Genomic DNA, 23,877 nt, shown 5'->3' with positions numbered 1-23,877 from the left:
TCCTGAGTGCCGAGCCGACGTCCGACCAGACGGATCGTGAGTGACGGCGGGTGATTTGTCATTAAAATCGTACGGATCAGTGAGTCAGTGATTCCAACACGAGCAAACCAGAGTCCTGCGTGAACATATTTCTTCGGGTAAAATCCAAAGAGTGACGGTTTGCTGCACGCTGAAGAATATTCTTTATTTATCTTCATTATTTACATCTTTGCCAGGCTTCTGGAGCTCATTTATTCAGCCTTTAATGATGAAAAGTGTTTGAAGAAATTTCAGTTTGGATTTTGAGTAAAGAGAAAAATAATTAACTTAATCATTTTTGCAGCTGATTTGATATTTCTCTGAAATATTTATTCAGTTAAACTCAATTTTCCACAAAGTATTAAAAAGTGGTATTCTTGCCAATTCAATTGCGAGCCGGTGACCTCCAGTCTTTAGTTGAAGGAAAATCGACCTTGAATCTGGACTTTTAGACAAATCACCTGCCGGCAAACAAACAAACAAACAAACAAACAAAAAAACAAACAAACAAATGGCAAAAAAACAAAAGAACAAAAAGAACACGTGTTGGAAGAGTTCGGGACCGCGTAGAAAATCTCGTTGTGCACTTGTTCTAGTTTTTTTGGTGTCATCGCAAAGGTTTCCAGAAGAAAAAAGAAAGAGGTCCCGGGCCTCTTCCGCAGCGTGAAGTCAGGTGACGTGACGGCACATGTAAACTCAAAAGTGCAAAAAACTGCCAACAAAAAAACCCGATGAAGTCGCCTTTCAGCTTTTTTTTCTCTAGATTTTGTATTAATCTTCGTCCTGACCGCATCCTTCTCCTCATCTATTGCAACACGGGAGTTCAGCCGCTTTGTCGTCGCGTAGCGTCGCTCCGAAGTCGAAAGAGAGACGCTGTCTTTTGTTTTTTTTCTTCTTCACCTTACTCTAAAAAATATAAAAAAATAGTAATAATTGTACCGCTATTAAAAGACTGGTAACATCAACAACGTTAAACTTTTACTACGAAAACATTTTTTTTTGTTTTTTTGTTAAATCACGTCGTTATTTTTCCCCTCCTCTCTCGAAGTCTCGGTCGGCCGGAAAAAAAGCCGCCGACCGTTAAACGTGTCGGGAAAACGGCGCCGGGAATAACGTCACTCTGAACAGCCAAGCGTACTCTGAGAATATTGATCAACGGTGGGAAGGCACGAACCCCCCAGGCCAATAAATGATGGATACATCTGTGATATAGTTGATCCAACCCCCCGCCCCCCTCCCCCCCTACCCGTGTAGCGGAGGTCAAAGGTCAGTCATTGTTCCGAACTCTCGTCTCCCGTCGAGACCCAAGAAGTGGATTTAAGTCTTTCCCTCCGGCGGAGGCGGAGTCCAGCGGACAGACGGCGTTCACCGCGACTTCTTCCTGCTTCCCTTTAAAAAAAGAAAAAAGAAACGCCGTTCGGTCGAGTCCCGGAGGCTCCGCGGGGAACGGGAAGTGACATTAAAGGTAGTAAATATCCCACTTTGCTCCTCACAGCTTCTTCCTGCTGCCGCCTCAGCGTTGCCACGGTTACGGTACATTCAGTAAACAAAGGAACAAACAGGCTTAAACCCAAAACGAGAAAAACCCTCGTTTTTATTTTGCTCTTCGGTTTGCCACTACGGATCCGCCTCCCGCTGCACGTCGGCGTCAGCCGCCGCCGCCGCCGCCAGCGATTGTTCGCTCGGCTCGCTGCCCGCGGCGTCAACGGCCGTTTCTGTCTTGACGGCGAGCGGGTGAAAGACTTCGGACGTGGCTCGCGTCACGCTGTCGTAGGACGGCGGGGAGGAGGTGGAGGAGATGGTCTCGGAGCGCTCCGTCCCCAACAGGCTGGAGCCGTAGTTTTCCCGCATCATGGCGGCGATCAGCCCTTCCTTCTCCGGCGCGTCCTCGCCGAATATCCCATCGCCGCCTTCCTCGCCGTCGTCTCCGGCGTGCCGCGGCGTGGTGATCTGCCGGTACAAGTACGAGGCGGCCTTCATCTGCCGCCGCACCAGGTGGCGGCGGTAGCAGCGCTGGATGACGGTGGCCGACACCTCCTCCTGTTTGCGCCTCAGCGTGGTCGTGATGGGCTCGTAGGAGATCTTGGACGGGTTGGCCATCATGAACTTCTCCTCCATCTGCTGCTTCAGGGCGTCCATCTCGCCCGACTCGCCCAACACGCGCTTGGTGAAGGCGAACAGGATGTCCAGGCAGTGGATCTTGTCCCCGCTGACCATCGGCAGGTCCATGGATATCAGCTTGATCTTGTTGGGCTTGCTGATGCGCAGCGGCTCCGACAGCGAGTCGGCGAAGTCGGACAGCTTGGCGTACTCGATGAACTGCGTGGCCTCGGGGTCGAACTTCTCCCACACCTCGTAGAACATCTCGAAGTCGTCCTCGCTCAGCGGCTCGGTGCTCTCCTCCGTGGCCACGCTGAAGTTCTCCAGGATGATGGCGATGTACATGTTGACCACGATGAGGAAGGAGATGATGATGTAGGTGACGAAGAAGGTGATGCCCACCGACGGGTTGCCGCAGTTGCCGCGGACGGTGGTGCCGGTGTGGGGGATGTTGGCGTTGCACTCCTCGGGCGAGTTGTTGAGGATGGGGCTGAGCAGGCTGTCCCAGCCGGCCGACGTGGTGATCTGGAACAGGCAGATCATGCTGTTGCCGAACGTCTCGAAGTTGAACATGTCGTCGATGCCCGCCTGCCGCTTCACGTAGGCGAAGTTGGCCATGCCGAAGATGGCGTAGATGAACATGACGAGGAAGAGGAGCAGTCCGATGTTGAAGAGGGCGGGCAGCGACATCATCAGGGCGAACAGCAGCGTCCGGATGCCCTTGGCGCCTCTGATGAGACGCAGGATGCGTCCGATGCGGGCCAATCGGATCACTCGGAACAGCGTGGGCGACACGAAGTACTTCTCGATGATGTCGGCGAGCACGATCCCTGAAAAACAGACGAAGACGTTGGACACCGTCTCAATCACGGACATTCTCACAAAGCAAGTTCTGGTCATTGATTGACATCTAACGGTCACGAGAAACGAGCTGCTGGTCGTCGGTCGGACTGCGTTTTAACCGGCGGTTCGTCTGCAGAGACTCGACCTCCGCAGGTTCTGGAGTTTTCGTCGGTTTCCGCCTCGAACCGATTGAGCGGAAGACGATTACGATTTTTTCTTTTATTTGACGACATCGCTGTGAGTTACGTCACCTAAAAGCTCTTCGTTTGGATGTTTCGCTCTTTATGTGGCAGTTCTGCTGTGATTACAAGTTGAGTAATTGGTTCTGGAGGGCCGAGCCCCCCTCCCCCCCTCCCCCCCCCAACACCCCCCGAACAGCAAGTCAAACACTGTAATTCATCCATCTTTTCCTTGTTATCCGGGAATGATAAACTTGGAGAGGGGAGCTGGCCTGTCACCACACACACACACACACACACACACACACACACACACACACACACACACACACACACACACACACACACACACACACACACACACTTCTATCTTTCATCCGTCGCCCTGTATTGAGTTATCGTTGATGGAAGGGATGAGCAGGGGGGAGTCGAGAGGGAATCACCATCACGTCGTACATCAACTCAGCTGTCCCCCCCTCCCCCCTGACATCTCTCTTTTGCACACACACACACACACACACACACACACACACACACACACACACACACACACACACACACACACACACACACAGCTGATGTAACGGGTCAATCATGTTTGATTTGTCTCCAGGGACCGCCCTCTGGCAGCTCTGATTGCTACAGTTACCTTCACCTCCCCCAGGCAGCCTCGTCTGAGCACGCACACACACACACACACACACACACACACACACACACACACACACACACACACACACACTTAATTACACACAATCTTGTCGAGCTAACAGGAGGAAATATGAACACTGATAGCTAAATTACCTGCTTAGGTTGCTGCCTCCGTAGACTGCTGTGCCATGTGTGTTTTAAGTGTGTGTGTGTGTGTTTTAATTGTGTGTGTGTGTTTTAATTGTGTGTTTTAAGTGTGTGTGTGTGTGTGTGTTTTAATTGTGTGTGTTTTAAGTGTGTGTGTTTTAAGTGTGTGTGTTTTAAGTGTGTGTTTTAATTGTGTGTGTGTGTGTTTTAAGTGTGTGTGTGTGTGTTTTAAGTGTGTGTGTGTGTTTTAAGTGTGTGTTTTAATTGTGTGTGTGTGTGTTTTAAGTGTGTGTGTGTGTGTGTTTTAAGTGTGTGTGTGTGTTTTAAGTATGTGTTTTAATTGTGTGTGTGTGTGTGTGTGTGTGTTTTAAGTGTGTGTGTGTGTTTTAAATGTGTGTTTTAATTGTGTGTGTGTGTGTGTGTGTGTTTTAAGTGTGTGTGTGTGTGTGTGTTTTAATTGTGTGTGTTTTAAGTGTGTGTGTTTTAAGTGTGTGTGTTTTAAGTGTGTGTTTTAATTGTGTGTGTGTGTGTTTTAAGTGTGTGTGTGTGTGTTTTAAGTGTGTGTGTGTGTTTTAAGTGTGTGTTTTAATTGTGTGTGTGTGTGTTTTAAGTGTGTGTGTGTGTGTGTTTTAAGTGTGTGTGTGTGTTTTAAGTATGTGTTTTAATTGTGTGTGTGTGTGTGTGTGTGTGTTTTAAGTGTGTGTGTGTGTTTTAAATGTGTGTTTTAATTGTGTGTGTGTGTGTGTGTGTGTTTTAATTGTGTGTGTGTGTTTTAAGTGTGTGTGTGTTTTAAGTGTGTGTTTTAATTGTGTATGTGTGTGTGTGTGTGTGTGTGTTTTAAGTGTGTGTGTGTACTGTAATATGACCACACACAGGACCTTGGCGCCGGATGGTCACTGTGTTGACAGATAACTGTCAGGTGGACATTACATCGTTTCCACAGCTGAGCGCTCACACACACGTCCTCTGATGTTTAGCTCGTCTTTCAGGATCCTTGTCAGCCAATGAGATGCAGGTAACTCAGAGTTACTTGTGTCTGCCTCGTTTCACTTCCTGTCCTTTTGTGTGATTAGTTTCACCCGTCCCTCGTTGTCCTTCCCTCCCTGCTGTATTCAGTCTTTGTGCTCTTCTTCTTCCCTCTTTGTCACTTTGTTTGAGTTTCCTGTCTGTTGCTGTGTCTTTTAAAACCCAGAGAACACAAACCACCTGAACTGCGGCGCCATGGCAACAGGCTATGACAACACGCCAGCTCCCAGTGCGTTGACATAAAAATCTGATGGCTTTGTCAGCCCAGTTTTATCATCACTGACGAACCTGACAAAGAAGACGACTTCATCAACACAATGTTTGTTCCCAGTCGGTTTATTTTCCTGCTGGTTTCTGCTGCTCTGCTGCCTTGTTATCAGTTCACGGGAAAGTAGGAGCGCTTGTTTTGATGCAGCTGATGTCCCGAGTGAAAATGCGTCAGAATGGTTGGTATTTGGAAATGAGATCGCAAATACGCATGAATCTGTGTTTTGAACTCACCGACGATGGAGAGAATGACGACCACGAAGTCGAAGATGTTCCAGCCGATGGTGAAGAAGTAACATCGGAGCCCCACGATCTTGATGAGGCACTCGGCGGTGAAGACGATGATGAAGGCCAGGTTGACTTTGTACAGGATGGACTCCATCTGAGGCGACTGCTCGTCCGTCTCCACCATCATAGTGATCATGTTGAAGAGGATCAGCACCATGATGATGATGTCGAACACCTGCTTCCCCACCAGGTCGAAGAAGAAGCCCTGCAGGTCGTTCTGCAACGAGACAAGAGACGTTTGATTTAACTGATTAATCAGAGTTTAATTTTTTTTTTTTTAATTGTTTTATACTTTAATTTATATGGAAGAAGGAAATTTTGATGAACAGCCATTATGAATCCTCCAGTTCAGATTCTGTCCGTCACCATCTTTGCTAGTTCGGAGCGGTTTGGAGCAGGAAGTGACCATATTTGGACGAGCTGGGGGAGGAGCCAGCGGTGGATCTGACCGATCTGATTGGAAACCCGACGATACTACGTCCCGCCCACCGATAGCTGTAACCTGACTGCACCACAGGCCTGTCAATCAAACAGACACGCCCCCAAAAACAGGTCTTCTTGAATCTTCTTTTCTAATGAATGAGGGATTATTTTCAGATGGACCTCCAGAAAACTAATAAGAAGGAGTGACTTTAGCTAACAACACCGAGATAACTGATGGACACATTTTATTCACTTTGGATTTGATGAGAGAAGTTGAATGGGAGTCTATGGAGCCGGAGGCTTTTTGGAGCCGACCTCTAGTGGCACTCGCTGGTATTGCAGCTGAAGACACTTCTGGATCAGAACCATTTTACAGACCTGAAGCTACGAACTCTTTTATATCCAGAAAGTGGTTTTGTGTCGTTGACCTCTGACCACGTTCTTTTCCACGTGTTTTTGTTGTCATAAAGAACATCGTTTTGGCGCTTTAGATTATCTGCTGTTAAACTTAGAAGTGGATTTAAATGTGCTTCAGTTGGTTAAAGTCGAGCCCGTAATGTGGAACTGAATGTGATTTCGTGGTGTGTTGGTACCACAGGGCGGGGGATGGGTTTCTGAGGTTTCTTGGAGCCCAGTTTCTTCATGGCGTTGTAGTACTTCTTCTGCTCCTCCGTCATGAAGATGTCCTGTCCTCCTAGGTAAAGAAACGCAACAACGACTGTTATTTTTACAGTTAAAATGTCACGTTCACATTCATGTTTGTTCTTAAAGGCTCCCGAAAAAATGTCACAGATTCTTAATCATTAAAAAAAATGTGTGAATCTGCTGTGCCGCTTATCTTTCGCTTCTGCTGGTTGAAGTTGTCGATGATGACGCCGATGAACAGGTTGAGGGTGAAGAAGGAGCCGAAGATGATGAAGATGACGAAGTACAGGTACATGTACAGATTGATCTCCTTGATGGGCTGCTCCTCGACCTGCGAGGGAGCACACGGATCATTTGGGGGGAAAAAACTCATTTCTCCTGATTCTCACATCATCTCTTCTATTTCTGACCTTTAATTTGATCTTTTAAGTCTCATTTCAGTATTTATTTATCTGACTTTTCTCTGTAACTTACAGCTCTGGAGTCCACTGCTGCGTACATGATGTCCATCCAGCCTTTAAACGTTGCCTTGAAAACAGAAAAAACAAAACAATTTAATAACGTTTGACCCCCCTTGACCTTTAAACATGAAACCTTTCACTTCTCTGCATCACATTTCTATCAATCCGAGAAAAAAAAAAGGCCCTGAACTCCGGTTTTTCTGTTTCTGAGTTTTTTCTCCACCGACGTCACCGTGACGACGTCCGGCACAATTTCCTCCACTTCAGTGAAGAACTGAACAAAAAGGGATTCGAAGAAAACCTCCTGCTTCGGCAGATAATTATCAGAGAGAGCGAGACGGTGGAAACGACACCGCCGCTGATTCTCTCAATGAGCACGTCCTTTTATGGGCTTCCTTCCTGTGAGGGGAGGAGGGAGAGAACAGGGGGAAAAGGTAACTTCGGTGTGAGTGGGCGCCGTCCGTCAATCACTCAAACCTGGAATCGGCTTGTTGCCACCTGTTATTATTATGGTCTGTCGGATGTGAGCGAGAGGGAGCGCGCTGTAAAAGATCAGCAGCTCAGCCGACCGACAGAATGTGACAAAAAGTCCACAGAAAGGTCCTTTAATTGTTTACAGTAAACAGATGATGACAAACATCACTGTTCATCAATAAGGAGATAAATCGAGATAGAAGATTTCAATTGTGCTGCTAAAAGTTTACTTGAGTTAATCTAGTTTAATTTTCCTGGACTGTTCGGTTTATTTTATTTTTTTACATTTTATTGACATGAAGTCCATTCGGTTGCTTGGTGATCATTTCATGAAGGTTATTGTCAACTCTATTTTAGAAACGTGGTAGTTTACCACAATTATTTTAAGGTGCACAAATATTTGAATAATATTTTCTCCTCGATAGAGAGACGTCCTTGCATATCTGACATTTCAGACTTTTGTTTTGTAGTTCTGGAGTAAATATTTGTTTTAAACCTTCTGGAACAAACTGGATCGTTCAGGATTCACCGAACTCTCTCCGCATCACTTTTTGCAGCGTGGAGCTATTTCCAGAGGCTAATGGAAGGGTTGCCCCCGCCAACTGTTGCCGCGCCGACCAGCCAAACAAATGTGCTGAGTGACTTGTTGCCAAGGCGACGGCACTCTGACAAATCTTAAGTTCTCTCTGTGTCTGAGGGCGAAGCAGCAGCACGCCGAACATCAACTTTGTGGGTTTTTCATGACTTGTTTCCTGTCTGGAAATTCACAGCAAATCTTTGTCACAACTCTCCGTCCTTCTTTTACACCTTTCATCCCCCTGTTTCTCTATCAGCTCCGCTCCTCCTCCTCCCCTCCATCCCTCCATCACCACCTCTCCTCCTCCTCCCCTCCAGCCCTCCATCACCACCTCTCCTCCTCCTCTCCTCCATCCCTCCATCACCACCTCTCCTCCTCCTCTCCTCCATCCCTCCATCACCACCTCTCCTCCTCCTCCCCTCCAGCCCTCCATCACCACCTCTCCTCCTCCTCTCCTCCATCCCTCCATCACCACCTCTCCTCCTCCTCTCCTCCATCCCTCCATCACCACCTCTCCTCCTCCTCCCCTCCATCCCTCCATCACCACCTCTCCTCCTCCCCTCCATCCCTCCATCACCCCCTCTCCTCCTCCACCTCCCCTCCATCCCTCCATCACCCACTCTCCTCCTCCTCCTCCCCTCCATCCCTCCATCACCCCCTCTCCTCCTCCTCCTCCCCTCCATCCCTCCATCACCCCCCCTCCTCCTCCTTCTCCTCCATCATCCTTCTTTTACACCTTTCCATTCATCCCCCTGTTTCTCTATCAGCTCCGCTCCTCCTCCTCCCCTCCATCCCTCCATCACCACCTCTCCTCCTCCTCCCCTCCATCCCTCCATCACCACCTCTCCTCCTCCTCCCCTCCATCCCTCCATCACCCCCTCTCCTCCTCCTCCTCCCCTCCATCCCTCCATCACCCCCCCCTCCTCCTCCTTCTCCTCCATCATCCTTCTTTTACACCTTTCCATTCATCCCCCTGTTTCTCTATCAGCTCCGCTCCTCCTCCTCCCCTCCATCCCTCCATCACCACCTCTCCTCCTCCTCCCCTCCATCCCTCCATCACCACCTCTCCTCCTCCTCCCCTCCATCCCTCCATCACCACCTCTCCTCCTCCTCTCCTCCATCCCTCCATCACCACCTCTCCTCCCCCTCCCCTCCATCCCTCCATCACCCACTCTCCTCCTCCTCCTCCCCTCCATCCCTCCATCACCCCCTCTCCTCCTCCTCCTCCCCTCCATCCCTCCATCACCCCCGTCCTCCTCCCCTCCATCCCTCCATCACCCACTCTCCTCCTCCTCCTCCCCTCCATCCCTCCATCACCCCCCGTCCTCTTCCCCTCCATCCCTCCATCACCCACTCTCCTCCTCCTCCCCTCCATCCCTCCATCACCCCCCGTCCTCTTCCCCTCCATCCCTCCATCACCCACTCTCCTCCTCCTCCTCCCCTCCATCCCTCCATCACCACCTCTCCTCCTCCTCTCCATCACCCCCCGTCCTCCTCCCCTCCATCCCTCCATCACCCCCCCTCCTCCTCCTTCTCCTCCATCATCCTTCTTTTACACCTTTCCATTCATCCCCGTTTCTCTATCAGCTCTTCGTCTCCTTCACCGTCTTCATCCTCTCCGGTATCTTTTCTCCCTCTAACTTCTCCGATTCTTCTCTGCTGGCTCTTTATTCCCCGTTTTGCCGTTTGAACCTTGATTTTCTTAAACCACATGTACTTTTTCTCCCCCTCTCCCTCCCCCTCTCCCTCCCCCTCTCCGTTTCCTCCCACTTGGCTGGAGTCGCTCTAAAAATAAAAAGCCTCTCAGGCGCTGATTGATTGGAGGCTCTCAGGACTCCCTCGGTGGGCGACGAGAGCGAGGAAAGAAAAGAGTGCGTGAAGTAAAGAACGGAAGGAGAGGGAGAGGTGATGGAGGGAGGAGGAGGAGGGGGTGATGGAGGGAGGAGGAGGAGGGGAGGTCATGGAGGGAGGAGGAGGAGGGGGGTGATGGAGGGGAGGAGGAGAAGGTAGTTGTGTTTGTTCATGTTGTGTTTAATGACAGGTGATGGAGAGACAGAAAGAAATGAATGAATGAATAAATGAATGGATGGATGGATGGATGGATGGATGAATGGATGGATGAATGGATGGATGGGTGAATGAGTGGATGAGTGAATGAATGGCTGGATGGATGAATGTATGAATGAATGGCGGGAAAATGAAACGATGCAAAGCAAAATAAAAGGGTAGAAAAGTTCAAGGAGAACTCAGGAAAATAAAAAGTACATTTGCGAAGGAAGGATGTTGTAGAAGTACAGAAAAAAAAAAAATGTACAGTGGTCGAAAAAAGAGACGTGATTTTGGAAGTACGAAGGTGGATGAAGAGGAGCAGCGTGACTCAGCAGAGACGCTGCAACCTTCATGAGGACGGAGGCCGAGTTACGCTGCTTCACCATTTTATGAGCAGTGGTTTAATCTGCGATTCTTTACACACCTGAAACATCAGATTTATATCAAACTCTGAATCATCAACCCTTGAAACGCTTCAGACGAGCCGGGCGACGTGTCCGGTGAGACGTTCACGTTTCAAGAGGGGGCGGAGCTTCACCGAAGAAGAAGGCGTGTCAGCTCAGGAGACACCAGCTGGGTTTTCTTTGTGTCACCGTGAATTCGTCCCCCAGTTTCAGGTTTCCATGGTGACATCACTAATGTTCACGTTAACGTGTGGAACTCAGCGATGATGTTGATGAAGAGACGACTTCCTCATGAAGCTCGTTGCTTCCTGGTGCACCGTTCACGCGCAACAGGAACAGTCTCTGGACGTCTTCATCCACCTTCGTACACAGAAATTCAGGCGAAGCCACCAAACTGTCTGAAATGTACTTTTTTATCCTCATTTTATATCTTAATTTTACAATCCAGTTATAATTGCTGTAAAAACGAACTCCCTGTAAAGTTTAATTTCATCGTTTTTAAGCCCTTGTGAAAATATTCTGTCAAATAAATACCAACAAAATCAGACGGTGTTATTTATGTCTAATTTAGTGTTGACAGTTTACTAGAAGAATTACATGAAGATGTTTTCAGCTGCAGATGTGCTGTTTAACGGCTCCGTGTTCAAACGTTAAAGGGAATTTAAAAGATATTAAATTAGAGAGACGGATGGACAGCGAGAGTGGAAAAAAAGAAAAGAATTAGAGCCGACTCGACAAATGGAGACAAAGAGAGACGGAGGGAGACGAAGTGGGGAAGTCAAAAGTTAGAGCGACAAAGAACAGGTGGGAGGAAAATGAAGGCGAAGACAGTAAATGGATGGAAGGAAAAGAGAAAGAGGAGATCAAGGTGGTGGTGGGGGGGGGGGGGAGGAGGAAGAGGGGGGAGGAGGAGGGGAGGAGGGGGGAGGAGGGGGGGGAGGAGGGGGGTGGCAGAAAAGTCAATCCTACGGTCTGTGGAGGAGACACTCGGCTTTAATTTGTTTTGAAGTCACTGTGCAGCAGAAGACTTTTAACTTTGTGTTTCTATTTCTTCACTCGAGGATTTTTGTTTCCCTGAAACACGACGACACATTTACACAAGGACACATTTACACAAGGACACATTTACACAAGGACACATTTACACGATGACACATTTACACAAGGACACATTTACACAAGGACACATTTACACAATGACACATTTACACGACGACACATTTACACAACGACACATTTACACGACGACACATTTACACGACGACACATTTACACGACGACACATTTACACGACGACACATTTACACGACGACACATTTACACGACGACACATTTACACGACGACACATTTACACAAGGACACATTTACACAAGGACACATTTACACAAGGACACATTTACACAAGGACACATTTACACAATGACATATTTACACAAGGACACATTTACACAAGGACACATTTACACAAGGACACATTTACACAAGGACACATTTACACAAGGACACATTTACACAAGGACACATTTACACGACGACACATTTACACAAGGACACATTTACACAAGGACACATTTACACAATGACACATTTACACAAGGACACATTTACACAAGGACACATTTACACAAGGACACATTTACACGACAACACATTTACACAAGGACACATTTACACAAGGACACATTTACACAAGGACACATTTACACAATGACACATTTACACAAGGACACATTTACACAAGGACACATTTACACGACGACACATTTACACGACGACACATTTACACGACGACACATTTACACGACGACACATTTACACGACGACACATTTACACGACGACACATTTACACGACGACACATTTACACGACGACACATTTACACGACGACACATTTACACGACGACACATTTACACGACGACACATTTACACGACGACACATTTACACAAGGACACATTTACACAAGGACACATTTACACAAGGACACATTTACACAAGGACACATTTACACAATGACACATTTACACAATGACACATTTACACAAGGACACATTTACACAATGACACATTTACACGACAACACATTTACACAAGGACACATTTACACAAGGACACATTTACACAAGGACACATTTACACAAGGACACATTTACACAATGACACATTTACACAAGGACACATTTACACAATGACACATTTACACAAGGACACATTTACACAAGGACACATTTACACAATGACACATTTACACAATGACACATTTACACGACAACACATTTACACAATGACACATTTACACAATGACACATTTACACAAGGACACATTTACACAATGACACATTTACACAAGGACACATTTACACAATGACACATTTACACAAGGACACATTTACACAAGGACACATTTACACAATGACACATTTACACGACAACACATTTACACAATGACACATTTACACAATGACACATTTACACGACAACACATTTACACACCGCTCTTCTTTGCTTCCTCGTCGTGCTTCAGCTCGATTGTTTCACACAGCTGCTCTCAGATCCGTGAGGAATATTTTAAACTGTTGTCCTGATGCTGGACGTATAAACATCCTGCGTCCTCATAATATTTGCATTTCCATTTAAAATAAAACTGACTCGATTCCCAAAAATAATCCTTAGGCTCCGCCCCTTCTCTCACCATCGAAACAAAGCTCGCTCACCGCCACAACAGGAAGTGCCGGGGTTTGTGGGAAATGTGGTCTTATGATGTAACGAGGAACATGTTGAATGAGTTTTCTCCACTTCCAGCTGTGAGACTGAACTCTGTTTTAGTTTTGAATGGATGTGATTTAAAAATAAAGCGTAATAAACCGCCGTATCTCACCACTTGCAGCAGAGCCAGGTATCCGGCGCCCACGTTGTCGAAGTTGACCTTGACTTTGCTCCAGTAGAAGTGCGAGGTGTCGTTGAGCGCTTCGCACTCGGACTTGTTGTTGATGAAGCCGGCGTCGTAGATGTGACCCGTGCGGTTGACGCAAGCGGCCGAACTTACCCGGCGAACAGGTTGACGCCCATGATGCTGAAGATCAGCCAGAAGATCAGACAGACCAGCAGCACGTTCATGATGGAGGGGATCGCCCCGATCAGAGCGTTCACCACCACCTGCACAGGAAACACACACACAACACACACACACACACACACACACACACACACACACACACACACACACACACACACACACACACACACACACACTTCTTACAGCGGTGAAAACAACAACTTTAGTCTGTTTGTGTGAGAAAACATGAAAGTTTCAGTCTGTTGGACATCCAGGTGGAAAACAAACACGACAGTCTCACCTGTACGTTTCCTCGGTTTATTACAACTTTTGATAAAGATTTTAATCGAATGCATATTTTTTTTGCTTGTAAACTTTCCTCCTCTTAGTTTTCTGTTCATTTTGTGTCTCTCACGTGAAGCGCTGCGTTCAGACTGCAGGTGAAATCAGATTTGTTTCTCAGATCAGAATCTGTCACCCGCCTAGCTGCATGGGTTGCCGTGGTAACCCACGTAGCTACGCTGGTGACGCAGCTTTCTAGCGCGGAAGTGAAAAACTCTCCGCTCTCTGATAGCGCTATCTCTCTGGAAATGACATCATCATCATCATCATCATCATCATTATTCTTTTTTAAGAAATCCCTCCAAAAAATTTGAGACGCATCAGTAGAAATCTGACTTTCAAAAATCACCAGGCGGTCTCTGAACGAGGCCTCGAAACTGATAGAAGAGATGAACTAATAAAGTTTGATTTATGTTTGAATTATCTGAAGATCACGAGTGACATCAAACTGTGTGTTTGTCCTTTCACCTTGATATATAAAAAAAAAGAAACAAGGATGAGTGAGACATCTGTTGGGACATGAATGCATCGTTCACAGCTCAGCATGCAGGTGGAGGAAGGCTGGAGAGGCTGTTACAACCGTTCACTGATGTTCACATCATGTGGGAGAAACATTGAAAATCATTCATCAAGTTTTAAATCAGCTTTTGTAAACCTGTGAAATAAATCTGCAGAAATTCAGTGTTTTTATTCACAGAATGAACAAAAAACTCTTCTGGACACGAATGAAACTTACATTTCAGACTTTGGTTTATTTATTTTATAAAAACGTTTATTTACAAACTGGGAATATTCATAAAGATTATTTTACCTATCGACCCTAGTTTATTTTAGCAAAACAAACATTTTTGTTCAAGAATAAAAAACTCGTCGATTATTTGATGAGTAGTTTTAAATTATTTCAGCCAAGATTCGGTTGTAAATGTTTTAATAATGTAATATTTTTTGTTATAAAATAAAACAACTTAGTAAGAAATCACAGTATCTTCATGTAACTTGACGAGTGTTGAGATGTGAGAATCTGCTCCCACATGAAGTGAATAAATAAAAAAATAAAAATCCATTTCTGGAGGATTTAAGAGATTTTCTTTAGTTAAACTGACTTTCTGCAAATTCTCTTTTTATTTCGCACGGCGAGCGAGCGCTGACTCGCTAATGTCTCAACCTGCCACTCCAGGCCTCCTCGCCCTGCACCCCACAATGCACCTCTTCCAGCCGGAGAGCCGTGCTGAGTGAGCCGCGCGGTGCTGAGCGCCGAGCGTTTGTAAATTAACACACCAGCTAATCTTATTAGCCGCACAAAGAGGAGAGCGGAGGATGACGAGCAGAGTGAAAGCTCAGAGGGTTCTTTTTTTTTTTCCCAGCATGCAACACAGGTTCTGACCTTCATGAGGAAGAGTCAGCGATCTGCACGCCTTTCGTTTCATCTTTAACCAAAGGTTCAAAAAATGTGGATTAAATGAGCTGCGGATCGTTTCATCAAATAAGAATTTAAAACTTTAAATTCAGTTAATTAATTTTTTTGTAACATAATAGATAATAAATTTAAGCTCTTGAAACCTTTTGGAAACAGTTTTGTTTTTGTATGTAAACATAAAATTAAGGTTTATAAACAAAACAAAATCATTGAATAATTACATTTTATTTACCACAAAATTTGCCTTTTTGTGAAGACAAGACAATATTTTATTGTTATTTTAAGTGTAAGAAAATTTATTCAATGATGTAAAAAGTAGAATTAAACAATATGAACAATATGAAAAGACATCACTTATCTCCTTTCCATAAGTTTTGGCATTTTTTCATTAGAATAATACATTTATTTTCATCCACATTTATGCAAAACCAACTCGGAAACTTGAGAATTTTAATTTTATTAAGCACAAACATTTTCTGTTCGGATGAGAAAATATTGTTATGTCATTTTAAGAGTAATAAAGCTTTTTTAAGATGTAAAAAGTAATAAAAAAAAAGATTTATACAAGGAAAGAAAATACAAAACCATCCTCACCCATGTCATCTCTGGTTTTGGTATATTTCCATTAAAAAGCGACATTTTTTAGAATGAACTCAGAAACTAACAAATGTAACTTCAATAATCACAAAATGGCAGGAAAATATTATATTGTTATTTTAAGAGTAAGAAAGCTTATTCAAGATTTAAAAAGTGAAATTAAACAATATGAAAACTATGAAAAGATTTTCATCACTTATGTCCTTTTTTGGTATTTTTTTCTATTAGAAAAATAAATTTGTTTTTATCCATTTTTATGCAAAACAAACATGAAGTGAAAACACATTTTGCTGAAAGGTTGACTTACTTTTTATGTAAAAGTGTTGAAAAAAAAGTGTCAAATTTATTTAATATGCCAATGTGTTATATTAAAATACAGTTAAAATCTCCATTTTATAATTTTCTATTATTAACAAATATTAGCTGTGGAAGATGTTTTTTTTTCTTTTTGCAGATGTTTTAACGAAACGTAATCTACAAGAAAATCATCATTTAAATTTAGAGTTTGTGTCGTAAAGGATATTTCAGGCGCTGCAGACGAGCTGACTCGGTAATACTGATGAACGGGACGGAAACACAAACACACACCGACTCCATGTTTCTTCCTGCTTATACACAAAGTTAATATGAAAAAAGAAACATGGAGATGAACCAATCAGAGAGCAGAAAACAGTGAAGAGAGTGAAGTTGAAATGAACAACAGGTGAAACGTTAATGGGATGAAACACAAAGAAACCACAACAACGAGGTGAAGTTTTTCACTTCAAACACACATGAGCACAAAAATACTGACGTTAAAAATACAGGAGCGCTTGAATTATTTTATTTACCTTCCTTTATATCACGTGACAAAAGGCCTCATTTCATATTATAATATATTTACTTTCTAATCCACCACATTTCAGAGGAAAATACTTCCGATTTACTTTCAATATTTAAAGTATTTTACAGACAAAACGTAAAGAATAGGCCTGAAAAATTATTCTGACTATTTAATGAAATGAAAATGATTGGCACATTAATACACATTAAAAATAATCGTTATTTTAATATAAAATACTTTAAAATTAACTCAACTGACTTCAACAATAACATGACATAAAATGTTTATAAATTTGAATATTTTACTGCAATGAGAAACTTTACTTTAACAAGTTTTGTAATTTAAACACAAAAAGTTGCAGAAATCTGAAGTCCTTGTTGAAAAAAATCAGGAATCCTTCATTAGTTCATAAATCAGAGGAAGCCTTTTATTCTGATAACTATCCCATTTATGCAAATAAACGGGTTTATTCTGATGCCATTCTGTTGAAAGGAGCTCCTTTTAAAACGGTGAAATTTCTATTTAATTTGAAATCAATCAACCAAAATCAGCAATTATAAAAAAAAAAAAATTCTGAATGAGCAATTAGCATGTAGCTCTCTGTACATTGTTAATGTGTGTTTATGGATGTTAAATAGCACCAATCATAACAGGATGAACGACAACTCGTTTACCGCATAAAGTCGTTGGAGTTCATGATATTTTCTACTGAAGATCTTCTAGTTTAAAACGAAGGCGTCTCAACCGGCTGTGATAAATATGATTTCTGGATCTGGGAGCTCGGGTGTGTTTGATTGGTTAATACTGACTCTTACCCTCATGCCTTCAAATCTGGAGAGGGCTCTGAGGGGACGCAGGGCTCGCAGCGTCCGCAGAGACTTGATGGCTGCAAAGTCTGAATAACCCAACGTGTTGGCAACCAAACTGACCAATGACACCTGGAGGAGAGAGAGAGGAAGGAGGGGAAGGAGGGAGGGAGGGAGGGAAGAAGGAAGGAGGGAAGGAGGAAAGGAAGGAGTCAGGGAAGGAGGGAAGGAAGGAAGGAGGGAAGGAAGGAAGAAGGAGGGAGGGAAGGAGGGAGGGAAGAAGGAAGGAGGGAAGGAAGGAAGGAAGGAAGGAAGGAGGAAAGGAGGGAAGGAGGCAAAAGGTAGAAACAAAGACAGACAGGAAGAGGAAGAGGAAGAAGAGGAAGAGAAGCAGGACAGTTAACTTCTAATCTAACGAGGCGAACAGAGAGGAGTCGAAGCTGCGTCCGTCCACCGATCAGCTGACCGATGAGTCCTGCAGGACGAGAGACGAGCGGATGAACTTAGATTAGTTTGGCTTCAGATGAAGCGGCGAGGAAACAACCTGCGAGACAAAGAGATGTTTCTGGAGCTGAAGCTGAATCAGGAACACGATAATATTCAGCTCCTCCTCAAAGGCCCAAAACCCCTGGATGTATGAAGAAGATGATTGACAGCCACCATCACCCTCAAATCAAAGCCCAGAAACCGCAGCGCCGCTAACAAGAAGCCGGCCGGTGGAACCGCGTGGACGGAGCTGGGCGAGGACTCGGCTCGGGCTCTTACCCGGATACCGGCGAAGCGGGCCGCGGCCCGGAGAGGGCGGAGCGCCCTGAGCGTCCTCAGAACCCGCGCCGCCGCCATCTGGTCCACCGAGACCACCCGGGCCAGCTGACCCAGCACTGAGATCTACGGGGTCACAGGCACCGTCAGCATCGACGGAGGCGGAGCTACTTTAACAAAATAAAAGTGCTCCTCATGCTTGGTAACATTTACTCACATACCTGAGCTCCACCCACATCAGCTGAGTTCTTTTTACGTGAAAAATAACATCATTAATACTCACAGCAGCTTAAATTCAACAGCACGTGTTTAAAAAAATTCTGTATGCATTTATTTTTTTAGACGTTTCTAATATGAATTCTAATATCAGTATTAACTAATAAAATGAAGAGTTTCCCTTCGATCGGGACCTCCTGAAAGAAACGGCTATCTCTTTTATTATTTTATTGTTGTAACAAACTTTGAAGGTCTCTCTTAAAACCAGAGCTTTTAATCTCTGAATAAAATGTAAAATAAAGGAAAATAACAGAGAATTTTAGGGAAACATGTATAAATATGACTTTACTGTTTTGCAGCTTCGTGTCCGTCAGCATGTTTTGGTGTTTTTCTGCCCCCTAGTGGCTGAAAACTCCTTCCTGCAGCTTTAAGAGTCTTTCTTCCACCATTTTCTGTCTCTGTTAATAACACTCTGCTCTGTCCTGCTTCTTCTTCTTTCCATCTCATATGTGCATGGTTAGATCTCTGACTCAACACATCCCTCTCTTTCTTTCTCTTTCTCTCTCGGGGCCACTACAGTCAAATAAAAACGTCACAACACACAGTGTCATCTCTGAGGACGGCCAGGCGGAAACCACCCGGAGAGACACGGAGAGACACGGAGAGACACAGAGAGACACAGAGAGACACGGAGAGACACGGAGAGACACGGAGAGACACAGAGAGACACGGAGAGACACGGAGAGACACAGAGAGACACGGAGAGACACGGAGAGACACGGAGAGACACGGAGAGGCAGCGAGAGGGAATGTGTCCATTTCCAACCCGATGCATGCATATGTATGGTGTGGATCACAAACTGTGTGTCACTCCGCCTCGGCGTAATACTGCCTGCAGGACTGAAAAGGGAGAGTGTGTGTGTCCGTGTGTGTGTGTGTGTCCGTGTGTGTGTGTGTGTGTGTGTCCGTGTGTGTGTGTGTGTGTCCGTGTGTGTGTGTGTGTGTGTGTGTGTGTGTGTGTGTGTGTGTGTCCGTGTGTGTGTGTGTGTGTGTGTGTGTGTGTGTGTGTGTGTGTGTGTGTGTCCGTGTGTGTGTCCGTGTGTGTGTGTGTGTGTGTGTGTGTGTGTGTGTGTGTGTGTGTGTGTGTGTGTGTGTGTATGTGTCCGTGTGTGTGTGTGTGTGTGTGTGTATGTGTCCGTGTGTGTGTGTGTGTGTGTGTGTGTGTCCGTGTGTGTGTGTGTGTGTCCGTGTGTGTGTGTGTGTGTGTGTGTGTCCGTGTGTGTGTGTGTGTGTGTGTGTGTGTGTGTGTGTGTGTGTGTGTGTGTGGAGGTTAAAAAGCCAGCGCTGATATTTTGTCCGCAGGCGGTTTGAACTTTTCTCTTTCTCTCTGTTGTCGCTCGGCGTCTCTCGCTTGCTTTTATTCTCGGCGCTGCAGTTTCCGAGCGATAAAACGCCGCGGAGAGAAAGTAACGCCGAATCACCGCCTCGGAGACGCGTACGTCTCATGTGTCATACATAACGTTAGCATGCTGCGTACTGACTATCTCACATGTATCTTATGTAATAACTTGTGCTATAATATAATTATTTAATAAAATATATAATATAATGTAATGTAATATAATAATTGCCAAAATTCTCCTTTATAAACACAATTATAAACATAGTTTACACTTTTTTTCATTTACTATTTAATTCTATATTAATTAAGAGTTTTGAAATGTATTTATTTTTGTGCTTATTGCGATCAGAAATGCAGTTTTTCAGAAATTTTCCCCAAAATTTTGGCAGTAAAATTGATGCATTAGCAAAAGTAAGGATTTTTTTTTTTTAACTACGAACTCATAATTATTTAAATGTTTCTACTTTCTACGATAATAACTGCTCTGCACATCACAAGTATTTTAGTTCTAATCTGTTTTCTACGTTTTTGCACTTTGGATTAAAAATTCCCCAAAAATGATAAATGTGACAAAACCTTTCAGCAGATCTTCCACTGAAGATCTTCTTTGCGTTAATTATTGTGATTTCTCTGGAGGGACGGACAAATATTCTAAAATTCCAACGCGTGTTATTTTCATAGTTTTGATGGCTTCAGTAATATTTAAAAATTTAGAAAATAGTAAAACTAAAGAATAAACCCTCGAATGAGTCGATGTGTCCGGATGAGACGCACAGAAATCAAAGTGACATTAAACAAGACTCGGTTAAAAGCTGGTCGATACCTGGACCGTGTACGAAACGCTAGAGCGCTCTTAATTTGAAACAAGAGCTTTTAAATTGAAAGAGATACAGGAAGTCACAGAATATTATCAAGGCCGGTCCCAGCTGTTCCAGTCCGGCCTAAACGACTCGAACGGGGAAGGAAGCGACAAATACAGGAACAAACGATCAGAAAAACAGAGATCGATGACTCACGTCGACGATGAGGAAGTCGAGCCAGCACCAGTAGTTGGTGAAGTACTTCTTGAAGCCGTAGGCGAGCCACTTCAGCAACATCTCCAGGATGAAGATGTAGGTGAAGATCTTGTCGGCGTACTCGAGCACCACCTTGACCACCTTCCTCTGCTCGATGTAGATGTCCTCGAAGGCCTGAAGGGGGCAGCAGAGGCGCTCGTTAGGCAGCTGTTGGTGGTCGGAGGCCAATTTCAGCGGATATCATCGAAATCTATCTGATTTATAATCACAGAGCCGACAAAGTTCATGCATCTCCTTTTTAGAAAAGATGATGATGACCTTTGAAATGAACATTTTAATTAAGTACAACAAACTGCTGTGAGGTTAATTTTTCAGTATATTACGTCAAGTAAACAACAGTAAACACAATTGTGTAAAGTTACGTTTTTGAGACAACGACAGTAAAGTCAGTACGTAAAGTGAGTTAAGTAAAGTAAACAAATTGGGATTGGATCAAAGTCGAATAAATTAAAGTTCCCTGACATAAATTAAAACGTTAAAATCTCACGTCTCGTCATCAAAACTATATACAAGAATGAAATCAACTCTTTTTTTGGGTCTTTAAGCGGCTTATATGTAACTCAACACCGTTGTTTTTGTTTAGTCCCCGCCTCTGTCTCCGCCCACCCCTCAGAGCAAGTACATGGGAAGCTCCGCCCCCAGATTGACAGGATTAATATTTTTTTCTCTCATTAAAAGTCTTGAAGTAAATAAAAAAAACACCACATGGATGTTAACGAGGTTAAAAACTGGATTTTAAATCTTTACAAAAGGAAGTCCAGTGGGTGTGTGTGTGTGTGTGTGTGTGTGTGTCTCTGTCTGTGTGTGTGTCTCTGTCTGTGTGTGTGTGTGTGTGTGTGTGTGTGTGTGTGTGTGTGTGTGTCTCTGTCTGTCTGTGTGTGTGTGTGTGTGTGTGTGTGTGTGTCTGTGTGTGTGTGTGTGTGTGTGTGTGTGTGTGTGTGTGTGTCTGACCAGCGCCCCGGAGCTGAGGAGGATCATGAAGATGATGAAGGACTCGAACCAGCTGTGCTCTACGATCTGGAAGCAGGTCTTCCTCAGCCGCCACCAGCGCTGCCCGAGACCCACCGTCGTGTCGATGTCGCAGCACTTGAACCTGGAGACGCACACTGTGGACGCACACACACACACACACACACACAAAAACACACGAAGGAAACCGTAAACTCTCCTCTGGACGCCACTTCTGTTCACGTCCATCTTTAAAACATCTTTTATTAAAAAACACGTGTTCCATCTTCAATCTGATAAAACAAAGAAAACGACACATCGTGTGAGTTTCCGCTCTCAGTATGTGTGTGTGTGTGTGTGTGTGTGTGTGTGTGTGTGAGAGAGTGTGTGTGTGTGTGTGTGTGTGTGTGAGTGTGTGTATGTGTGTGTGTGTGTGTGTGAGTGTGTGTGTGTGTGTGTGTGTGTGTGTGAGTGTGTGTGTGTGAGTGTGTGTGTGTGTGTGTGTGTGTGAGTGTGTGTGTGTGTGAGTGTGTGTGTGTGTGAGTGTGTGTATGTGTGTGAGTGTGTGTGTGTGTGTGTGTGTGAGTGTGTGTGAAGGTAATAAAGACTGCAGCCTTCACCTTCAGTTCACATTTGTTTTCTGCACAAACTGCAGGAAGGTGAACACGACATGTATTTCATTTATTTTATTATCATAATGATCATTAATTAAACGTTACATTGAAACAGATGCAGAGTTGTTGCGCTTCATTTCTAGATTAGATTTGACTTTATTAATCCCACAGTGGGGAAATTCTGTTGCATTAAATTAGTTAAAGCTCCAGTTGATAATATTTTATAAGCACTTTTTCAGATCTCCGTTTCGCCTGCTGAGAAGACGGACGGTGTTTCTGAGGTTCAGCTGCTGCTGACGAGTTCTCGTGGATTTATTATTTATTTTTTAAATAGCCTTGAGGCTGAAGGGATCGACACCACCGATGTATCGTAGCAAAAAGATGCTCCACTTCCAGCAGAGAAAGAAACTCTCCTTTTAGCTCAGTTTTTGGTCTCCACCAACTCCGGAGAGAAATATCCGACTCTCCGGCAGCGAAATGTCGAGATATCTTTACGACTTCACGTCTTTATGTGGTGAAACCGAATCAAACAGAAAACATCTGGTAAAATAAGAGCTGTGTAAACCTGTATGCACCACAAGGTGGCGCTGTTCGGGGCTGTGCTTTATTTGTCCATTAGTTAACGTGTCTGATCTGAATGCTCTGCGATGTTTGGGTGCTTGTTTACTTGTTCTGTTGTTGTTGTTGTTGTTGTTTATCATTCTGGGGTTAAAAGAGCTGCTGTTTGTGTGTAGTTATTGTTTTGATGAGAAACCTGAGCGCTGCGCTGCATGTTGGTTTTACTTTGTGTCCTACTGTTGTCTCTCTTGAAAAAAATACATTTGAATCTATTTAAAGTAAAGAATTCATATTTGAATACCAGGAATCGTTTCACTGTATTTCAGACGGGATGCTCTCAGCGAGGTCAGATTCCCGTCGGATCGGCTGCCCGTTGCTCTGAAAGCTCGTCGTCTGCCGGGACGACAAACCGCAACCTGACGTTCGCTCACGAATCAGAACGCAGGAGAAGTGGAGGAGAGTGATCGCCGGGGCGAACGATGCTGACGTGCCCTCGAGCAGGGCGCGGTGACAGATGACCGAGGAGGACTGTGGGGGGAGGGGGGGTGGTTCAAGCGCACGAGACAGGAAGAGACCAGTGTGTCAGCGGTGACATCACAGAAAGGGGGCGGGGTCTGAGGTGTCACCTGTTGAAACTTTTCCATTCACATCTTACACATAAAATTGAACCGATCCGGTCAGTGTTCACATCCTGAACTTAAAGGGTTGG

The 23,877-nt window shown here is 44.6% G+C and overlaps 1 protein-coding gene across 1 annotated transcript in view; it reads right to left on the bottom strand.

Moving 5' to 3' along the window:
- Nucleotides 1-1,213: 1,213 nt before the first annotated feature.
- The window catches only part of LOC138215403 (sodium channel protein type 3 subunit alpha-like), a 144,883-nt gene continuing 122,219 nt past the window's right edge, over nucleotides 1,214-23,877 (bottom strand). Inside the window, 10 exon segments of the mRNA XM_069177526.1 lie at nucleotides 1,214-2,948; nucleotides 5,466-5,736; nucleotides 6,536-6,640; nucleotides 6,781-6,918; nucleotides 7,062-7,115; nucleotides 13,431-13,595; nucleotides 13,598-13,708; nucleotides 17,602-17,724; nucleotides 20,989-21,162; nucleotides 22,000-22,154. Of these exon segments, the coding sequence (XP_069033627.1) occupies nucleotides 1,636-2,948; nucleotides 5,466-5,736; nucleotides 6,536-6,640; nucleotides 6,781-6,918; nucleotides 7,062-7,115; nucleotides 13,431-13,595; nucleotides 13,598-13,708; nucleotides 17,602-17,724; nucleotides 20,989-21,162; nucleotides 22,000-22,154 (2,609 nt within the window). The 3' untranslated portion in view covers nucleotides 1,214-1,635.

This window comes from Embiotoca jacksoni, unplaced genomic scaffold, assembly GCF_022577435.1.
Source record: "Embiotoca jacksoni isolate LCO1_2020_lvr unplaced genomic scaffold, fEmbJac1.0.p SCAF_75, whole genome shotgun sequence".
NCBI classification, from domain to species: domain Eukaryota; kingdom Metazoa; phylum Chordata; class Actinopteri; family Embiotocidae; genus Embiotoca; species Embiotoca jacksoni.
The sequence above is the reverse complement of the archived record's forward strand: the minus strand, read 5'-3'. Positions and strand labels throughout refer to the sequence as shown.